This window comes from Argopecten irradians, chromosome 2 (assembly GCF_041381155.1).
Source record: "Argopecten irradians isolate NY chromosome 2, Ai_NY, whole genome shotgun sequence".
In the NCBI taxonomy this organism is placed as follows: Eukaryota; Metazoa; Mollusca; class Bivalvia; order Pectinida; family Pectinidae; genus Argopecten; species Argopecten irradians.
In genome coordinates, this window is record NC_091135.1 from 25,110,738 (window position 1) to 25,121,074 (window position 10,337).

Sequence of the window (10,337 nt, forward strand, 5' to 3'; positions counted from 1 at the left end):
TATATATAAAGAAATACGCAAGTTAGTTTTGCAGTTATTACAAATTGAACATCCTTTTAAAAGTATACACTGATGTCAATCTGAATTGTTCCATATCATACCTTTCTATTGTATAGCCTAAGGAACCTCATAATAATACTTAAAAATGGGTCATATTTATTGGAAAACGAAACATTTTTTTTATTAATAGTGATCGAGAAAAGGATTTAAAGAACATTGTATATTATATATACATCTGATTACAACAAAGTGTATGTAAAACCTTAATATTTGTACTGTTATTCACACAATGACCTTCAAATCATTTGAACTATGTTCAAATACACTTTATGTCATTACTCGCGTGAGTTATTTCTTAACAGTCAAATATCAGTAAATCATTAACGGGACGATACTATTAGTTTTATCTACGTAAATGAATGGTTAAGTACGGATCGTAGTACCCGATACAGACGATTACATGTGGATTGTGGACGATACAGTGGCCAGTTAACAATTTATCACGCGCCGTTGTCCCATTGTCTAGCGGAAGCGTCTGTCCATGTAATCACTGAGGACCAGATTTACTGATGATAATCTATTGGATTGGAACACCTGCCATTTGAAATAACTCGTGTCAGACAGTTTACAGTATATTTACATTACGACATAATTAATTATCTGATCGTCCATATTCCAATAGCAAGTCAAATTCGACCTTGGCCTGTGTATATGTACACATGTGTAATTTGATTTATCTTAGGCATGACTCAATATTAATTCAACCAGATTTTCATATATACAGCTAGTGCGTCTCATCAATTCTTTTTCTCTTCTTAAGTTATGTCATTCAGGACTGGGGTTTCGACTGCCAAAAAGCTAAATAAAAAAAAACCTATTCATACCAAAAACAGGAAATTGAAGAGGATATATTCGGTAACTTTCGGGAGGTTTTTCTTAAAAAGCAATATTTTGCAAACCATGGTTAAAACTTCTATCCTTGACACCGGATCAATGTAAGAGTGCATATCATATATTTCAGAGACCTATTCTTCAAATCTGTTTTTAATTAATGAAATGGCCTAACTATGTGTTTTAGTTTTGGTGGTGATATTGTGCCATTCCGGCAAAACTTACACAGAACTATAACCGAAGCATAAGCGGGCAATAACAAACAGGTCTTAAAAATAGTGGATCATTTCTCAACGTCCTCATAACATCCACTTGACGTGGTAGGATCGACATCATAATGACGCCATAACGACGCCAATGCTTGCAATACCTTCAGAATACAAACCTTCACGCCAATGCTTGCAATACCTTCAGAATACAAACCTTCATATCCCGAAATATCTTTTCCGTTGTTCCTATTGTTTCAAACTTTTTTTAATATTTTGAAAGTGTAACATATGTATGTTACAACATGTATTTTGTCAGTGCACATGCATGTTTTCATAAACATACAGGGATCAGTAAAAACCAAAACAAATTTATCATATTCATTATCATTCTTTATTAAGGTTATTCACACAAATATCATTTTTTGCTCATATATATTATTGGAAAAAATATCATGATCATCTCTCTAGTCTGGGCTGATTGGATATAAAGGGTCACAAAATGTAATAGTTATTCTTCTCATATAGTCTTATACACGTATAATACTGGCTGGTCCAGGGCAATACACTCATGTCGCCTGAAGCTGTATTGCATGGCTACCCATGCAATAAAACCTAGTGACGTCACAGCGTCAACAAAATTACTATTTCTATGTGCAATTTTAACATTTTTTTCAGGAAGTAGACTGGATTTACTTTAAGAGATACAAACAACGGGATTTGCGTTGAAAATATCACGCATATTTTCATGTACGGAGAATTGACTTGCAGTCGCGTTTTTTTCCGAATTTATTTCAAAATGTCAGAATATTATAGTAGTAAAATTGCAATACAACGTCGAGGTATGAGAGAAGAAAACTCTTTCATACGTTGATATGAAGGATAGGGATATTCTACCCGAGGGTCACAAAATGTCACAAAAATTGTGATCCCGAGGGATCTAAATATGAAAGAGTCTTATATTATTTTCTATCATTCATTGTTAAAACGATTTCTAACATATGCTGTTTGATGCAAGCAAAACATCAAGTGATTAAAGGTGATGAAAACAGATTTTAAATATGCTATTTTTGTGTTGATATTTGTTTATTGTGGTGCACATAATGATTTTCACAAAAAAATATAGGTTGCATTTGACGTAATTTCAGTAAACTGTGCTTGAAACGAAGTCCACAACGACCAATGTCTAGAACGATCGCATCGCTTATCACCCCTGATATCAGCAGGTGGCCGTAGATTCGCGACGTCATCTGAGACAAACAGCTGTGACAAGAGCCGGGAAATTCAATTTGACAGTGTTGCGGTATTGGCGATTGTAGATATTTAAAACGAAAGACGCAGTGAGAACAATCCGTATATTGATAAGTTGAAATGTATCCGTATATAATATACAATCTATCACATACCATGATATAATAAAAACGATCGTTTACCCATTCTAATCGTCAAATTCTGGACTATAAAATTGTTATGTTCTTTAGGTCAAAAGTCAAAAGTACGTGTGTGTACGTGTGTGTCAACTCAGGTTCAAAGGGGTTGCGCTTAACTTTTGTCTGTAAATTAAAACTTTGTATCGACAAGAAGAAATATAAGTTTACAAGAAAATGGACCAAAACAACAATGACACTACATGCTACATGTACATACATACTGTATAATGCAAGTCTCATACCTCGACGTTTTATAAAAGTAGACCCCGCCACCCTTCATACTCTTTCTAAAACCCTATCATACCGCGAAAATCGTGTCCCTATCCCGCCTTATGTATGTACTACACACCTCTATTTCCTATTCGGAACTTAATCCTTCAGAACGCCGCACAGAAAGGGTTAGGCTTATTTATTTTTTAAAGTTCTGTAATGAGTTTTACGGATTTATTCGACAAAATTTCAGGGCTTTCTGTGTACGAAAATAGAATACCATGTACAGAAGTAACAATACACGCACGACCGATAAAAGACGGGACAAAACACAGATACTAGATACAATGACCAAAATATGCATGACATGTACTCGTGGACAAGATATGCATGTTTAATAGTTAAACTAACACAGAACCATGAAACAACATATTTCTTATAAAACAAAAAATTAATTACAAGACCGCTTCATTATATTATCTAACCGTGCGCAGCTTTGGAAACAACAAACTTGTCGACCTTAAGTAAATTTTAAAAGTATACGAAAAGTCCACAGGGATTTGAGAATTAATTGGACACACTAGATAGCCTATTGATCATTATGAGCCGATTCAAGGGTTTAGATAGAACAGAATATGTAAAAATTCGTATTCTACATATACGCAAATGTACTATGTAGAATATAACAGCATACCTTGTGCAAGTATAAATGATCAATGTAATTTATTTCGTCTCTGTTTACATCTCTCTGAACTCGCCTCTTAGATAATAAATAGCAAATTTACACATATCAAATTTTAAATATATGATAATAATTACATTTCAATGACAATAGAAAATTGACTTGTAATTGATCAACACGTGATGACGAAGCTGATGGTTAGAGATAATAAACATGAAATTGTGAACGAATGATAGAACCTCGATTCCTTATCAATCGATTTAATCTTTTGACATTTCATCAATAGCGGCATTTAGAAAATTTATAATACATTAATTTTTAATGACCTTTTGGTATATATAGCAGTGTTGCAATAGATTGACATGTTCATATTGTTCCTGAGAGCTTGTGGACAGACACTGAGGAAATATTACTCGTAAAAACTGACGTCGAATAAGGTATGGTATTTGTATTCTTGTATATAACAAAATTAAGTCTTGTAGTTACTGAGTAAAGGTATATTTATGTAACGAATACACGAATGAGAAAGTTAACGTATTTTAAAGAGAAAATTCCAATTGTACTTTAATATTGAAATACAAATAAAACAAGTCAAATAAATATGATATAAATACCAAAAACTTGTATACATACATTTAGATTTAACATCTATATTATGTATGTTATAGTTAGTTTCGAACTTATAGTGGATTAACTGTAATGCACTTTCACTTCGTGGGCTCCATGTTTCGCGATTTCGCAAACGGCGGAACTTTTGCTCGAATTTAAAGGTTTAATTCACAGCACACAATATCTTCCAGATGAAATATTCGCATATCAATTAATATAATTATGCTAATGTTAATTATTGTAATATTTAATTAAAATTTATTTGCCATTAATTTGGAGTATAATCTCTTGAGAGCGGAATCATTTGGAAAGGGTACACAGTTGCCAATGGGTGTATGCTGTACTTCTGTATTCACATATAACGGCAGTGTAAATTTTAAATATTTTGCAAGTGTTTTGAACTCCCGTATTTAGGTAATACCGCGAAATAAGGGAACTTATAACCCGAGAGACATTTATTGCGCTATAAGTATTATAGAAATTGTGATTACTAAAAGTAGTCAAATTAATATCGCAGGTTAAAACGGCTTTAATTGCGATGTTAAATGATGTAGCGATACAATTACGGTATAAAACAATATTTTGAATTATAATGTGTAATTTTATACAATTGAGTTTAACGTGTTATGTAGTCGTATATATATTGAACAATATGGTATTTCTATACTTAAAAATGACTATAACGTACAGTGAATGTATGTTTATCATACTGTGATAGATAAGATATGCTTTGATTTTCCACTATTTGTATGGTCATGTGACGTTCGGTATAATAGCATATCGACTCAGTGAATTCCATTTTTAGAAACATCGAGTTCTGCAGGGTGGCGTCTTATAGACAACGCCTTTCTTGTTCTTAACATGCACAATAGATAACTTTGACATATGTCAAATAAACTCCATATTTTTTCTTATAAAATCACGGATCTTTAATTGTTTCGGCTCATTTTGGTGTTATCCTGCACCCGCAAGCTACATCAAGGCTGCGCCGGCGGATATTGAAGACACATCAGTCGTCGCCCAACGTCACGGTCAGTGCGCAAACACAAAAGCTCCTGCGTCGTATTTGCCCCAAACTTAGTGTGACTCATCCTTCTCGTACATGTTCTTGTTTAAAAGCAATAACCTGGCCATCGCGGCCTGATTTCTGATCAGATGATTATGGAGACATAAAATGATGTACAAACGTGTACATAAATGATATTTACTATTTGCATTTTTCTTTTAGGAAAAGATGAAGCTAATTATCATTGCCCTAGCCACAAGTGCCTGCTTTCTTGAATTGTCTCTGAGTGCTGAAATCTTGTCAGCGCCATCAATGGAGGGAATTGACCGTAACTGTTGGAGTCTTTGCTGGCAAGATTACATCCACTGTCACAAGTACTTCCAGTGTGCTGATCGTCTGGGAGACCAAAGCAACGAAGAATGTACAATGTACTGTGCCGGTCGGAACAAGGGGTGCATGGACAGATGTATTGCTGTTTCAAACCAAAATTGATTCAAATGTCTCCTCATCTTAACGATGATTTTTTTACAATCTGCATTAATAAATTCATCTTGTCTTATTGTTTGTTTGTTTGATGAATTACCTATTCACATCTTTGAGATTGCGTAGAAAAAGACGAATAAATCGTTTGTACTTCTGTTATCAGTTCCTGAATGGTGTTACATGGAACTGTATAAGTTAACTATAATTATTGCTAAATTGGGATATCAAACACATTTTGTAATCCTTATCGCATGTACGAGAGCGCAGCATTTCCAAAAACAAAATGGAATTATGGGACATTTCAGAAAATGCTTTATAAAGAAATATTCTATAAGGCGTTTTATTGCTACATCGATGCATTATCAAACGCCAACATTATAATGTTTGGCGAACGTCTAGAAAAGGTCGGTTACCATGACACAGATTTTTAGCCAGGTTTTTAGTCTAATGTAAACTGAATATTAACTAAACTGTTTTGATAAATTAGGGATATCTAGATGTGTCATCGTAGACATGACGAAAAATCCTGGGACAACATAACCACAAAATGAATCGAAATATTTCAAGGTTTCAGTAATTTTATGTCTGTGCTTTTACCTAATCATCAACATATGTCCACCATACAACACATGAAATATAACCATATTTCCAATACATTTTTATGCGTGCAGTAGTTTGCACAACATCGAATATACGTGTTACCAGTAAATACCAATAAAATACACAACAACAACAAATGTTATGAATTTGATATTTGCATTAAATCAAATTTATCAGAAAACAAAAAAATACTTTAAACAATAAACACAAAATTATATGAAAAACAAACCAACAAAACCAAAAACTATCAATTCAACAAAACTATGCTAGTCAAGAAAAACGAAGTATTCAGGAATCGTTGATAAAACTACAATATTTGAAAGGATGAAAAGGAACCCTTAATTTAATAGTATGCCGTAGATAGTTATACTAGCGTCATACCAAGTTATTTTTTTGACTTCACAAGGATGTAACATCTGTTTTTTTTTATTCATAGCAATATAGGTCCGTCTAAATGTATACCTTTCTGAAATGTTTTTAGACAGAATTTTAACCGCATAGAGAGCTACTCGCATGTCACAGTAGATCTACACATGTCCCTAGTCTCTGATATATTTTCACGTACATGTATATAATGTTCCTCAATATCATATATGCTATGGTTTTCTACTATTCTCATTGGCTAATACATGGTCATGTGACGTCAATATATAGGATATTGACTCGGGGTGATTTTATAAACATCGAATCAATATACGTCCTGTAGCCATCGTTCTTTCTGTAATTGAAATATAAATCGGATAATTCTTTTGACATTTGTCAATAGAACTACATATCAAATATAGAAAATAAGGACCTTTGGTGAGGTCCATGTGGTGTTATAACGCCTTGGTAGAATATAAAATGATAATCTCGGGAATAACTTAATAATTTTTGCCATTGTCATTATTTGCGATGATAGGCTCTTGCTCGTGCATTCATACGTGTTAAATTTAATTGTTTGCAAATCACGGGTTTAGATTATTTCGTAGACTGGTTCCCGCCTCAGTTACCTCCCTTGCGTACGCTTCACTGAGGACCGGTAGCGAGTAGCCATCTTGAGTGAGAATTCCAACTCCAGAGTAGTGCGCATCATTTCTGCGCATGATATGTCATCATGGAGACGGCTACTTCCGTTAAGAGAAAATAACGTCATTAACGTCGTTCCTATGAACACACTAAACTCTGTTAGCACGAAATGATTTCAAAACTTAAGATCTTATTTAATTTTGTTTATATATCGTTCAAATAAATTATTTATTCTTTACGTTAAGATCCGTCGCTTCGTGCGTAAAGGGGTTTCCCACGTCTAAAAAAAGTGATACCAGCGAACCGGATATGTACATTGACCAATTTAAAAAATCATCATGGTTACCCGCTACCGGTCCCTAGTAAGCGGAGCGCAGCCTGGCGGAGAGTAGAGAACTAAGGGAAGGGAACCAGTCTAGATTATTTCGCGAATATAAAGTGGTTTACAGTTTGTAATGGAAAAATGGATATGGAGGGGATAGTATAATCGACATGTAATATCTTAACACAAGTATGTTTAAAGACTTTCTCCGCATGAAAAAAAGTAAAATTGTATTTTCTGTAAGCCGTTAACAGTATTGTGATATTGCGTGAATTCATTATTTTGCTTACACTATATGTTGCGCTTTAATTGGTTTGCGCTAGGAATGGGAAATTGCGAAATAATCAATGGACAACACTCTGATAATGCGTTGATATTGATAAACACAAATTATGTACCAAACACATGCCTATTCCTAATCAAAACTTATCTTTTCATTGACCTTGAATAACATAAAATTATGAATGCATTTATAATGTTAACTATAGACTTAACTACACAGAGATAACAGAACCATAACAGGTTAAACTCTTCCATCATATAACCGAATAACATTGGCGCCAGGAGAGCTCCTAAAAATGCGGTTACATTGATAAAGCTAGATACTTCTCCTCTAACTGGGATCAAACTGGCATTGATCCAGCTTAGAAAGTTTGGCCAGACAAGGCCGAACGGGATTCCTATAACACACACTGAGATCCATATTCCTACGTCACTTAAGACATGCGCACTAATGGTGAACCCTAATAATCCAAGAGTGTATGCCGATGTAGACAATAGTAACAGAGTATCCGATTTAAAAACACGGACTAAGAATATGCCAATTAAACTACCTAGAAGTCTGGTGAAAAATGCTGTAGAGGTTAGCATCGCTCCGGACATATTTGTCCATAGAAGATACTTCACACAAAATGTACTTAGATAGCCCGTAAATGTATAGTCCACTGCATTGTGAAATAAACTATAAGCACCAACATTAACTAACTGAAGTCTTTTAAGGAATAACGAGAATGAACCTATGAATTTATTTCTCTCTTTTGATGAAAACGCCATTTTGTTGGATTTAGAAAATTTGAACAATCTGAAAAATGGGAGGGCAACGAGCAAGCAAAGACCAGCTGAAATCGAATACGCTATATACAGGCGAGATGGTTGTTCATCAGGATTGACAAAAGACGTTCCTATTAAAGGACTTTCAGAGGTAATGTTTGGCAGTATTGTAACGTTATATAAGATTGAGGTATTAGCACTAGCATGTTGAATAGATGATGAATTGTAGATGTCGTCGCTCCTATCCGTAAGAAATGGTCCTGTAGCTATAGGTGCTAAAACACTTGCGATAATGGAAATTCCGCCATGAAGCATGAGGTAAGATCGACCCCTTCCTGTAGGCCCCCATATAAGTACCGACTCCGAATAAATTGCTGAAAATAAGAAAAACAAAATTTCGTATTTCATCGGACTTACCACCTATTTTGCAAAACAAAAATCATCATTTTGTACACTACTTTGATGTACGTAATAATACATGCTCTATATGCGGTAATTAGATTGAATCTGCTGCCACCATTGCATGTAAAAAGGCTAAATTTTGGATGTTTCTTCTGCTATATTAATTTCTCATTCCTTACGTTTCCCTTGACATCGCCTCACGTTTGTCTCTGAGGTAAAGGGAGAGGGACACTTGTTTGTCCATTGCCAGTATGACGTTACCGAGTGGGATGTGTTGTTCCGTGTCTTTTGCAGCATATGTAAGTGAGATACAGTATGAAAAGGTAATCATTTCAATTTTACAAAGAGAATCAAAACATTAAAGCAGCCCCATCCCTCCTCAGCAGAACATACACGTAATACTGGCATGCATACACGGAACACAATGTAAAAATGGGAGTCCGTCCTTAAAGGATGTTACAAGACATCGAATGGATCTGTTCACCTTTTGTGACAGCTATGATATGATTCACTTGAATGAGGCCTTTTTCATCTTTTGACTCAAAATTACACACACAGATATAAGTCAGGGCAAATGGTTTTAGTTCTTCGCCATTAGACATCATCGACACATCAATCTATGGAGTCAAACAGACTCATCTAAGAACTGTTATTATCGGGTTCACAAAAGATGGTTACTTACCAACCGCAAGGATGCCTCCGAAGATGCCAAGGACAACATGCGCAGTGATCATCACCTCATAGAGCGCACACCAGGGGATAGCTCCTACTACCACACCAAACATCAACAGAGATATCCCAAACAAAAGGAATTTATTCATTCTAGAATAGATGAATCCAGCTAGTATAGATCCGAGGAATCGGCCTGTGTAATAGGCGGTCATAAAAGCAGATCCCTTTTGAAGATCGACACCTGATATTCGAATGACGTCAGGGAAAGCAGGTCCGATCTGACCTTTAATCCATCCCTAGGATAGAGAAACGTATTATAATTAAATTGTACTTGTAACAAGCCTTTTATTCCCTTATAATCAATACGCCATGGATGTAGGTCCGATCTAACGCTTAATTCATTTCCGGAGTGAATGAATCATTCAACTTTGATTAATCAGTCGTGCTGCATGCATATAAAAATATATGAAAACTTGTGTCTATGATATTTGCAATCTGATAACGTTAAACACAAAGTCACCAAATGTAACATCACCTCTGATTGCACGATACATCGACGAAATGATTCCGTAGAAAAAAGTGTCTACTCAATAAATTTGGAAGTTTACGTTATCATAATTCTTTGTAGGTGAAATGACAATTTCTGTTTTATTTTTGGTTCCATATACTATGTTCTGATTGGTCAATATTGAGTCAAAATTTCAACGCTAATGAAAAATACAACTTTGAAATCTTACACTCTGAAATATGATTTATTTGATCATTT

General features: G+C 34.7%; 1 protein-coding gene and 1 long non-coding RNA gene across 2 annotated transcripts; one reads left to right on the top strand and one right to left on the bottom strand.

The window, feature by feature from the left end:
- The first annotated feature begins 3,049 nt into the window (after positions 1–3,049).
- On the top strand, positions 3,050–5,593 carry LOC138316932 (uncharacterized). Its single transcript, XR_011207685.1, has 2 exons — positions 3,050–3,856; positions 5,257–5,593. It is a non-coding gene; the product is annotated as an uncharacterized lncRNA (long non-coding RNA).
- Positions 5,594–7,494: 1,901 nt separating this feature from the next.
- LOC138316933 (sodium-dependent glucose transporter 1B-like) lies at positions 7,495–9,783 on the bottom strand. The gene is made up of 2 exons (XM_069258573.1): positions 9,582–9,783; positions 7,495–8,871 (listed from the first exon to the last, which is right to left on the bottom strand). Exons 1-2 carry the CDS (start codon positions 9,781–9,783, stop codon positions 7,874–7,876), a joined length of 1,200 nt encoding a protein of 399 aa, XP_069114674.1. The 3' UTR covers positions 7,495–7,873.
- Between the last annotated feature and the right edge of the window lie 554 nt (positions 9,784–10,337).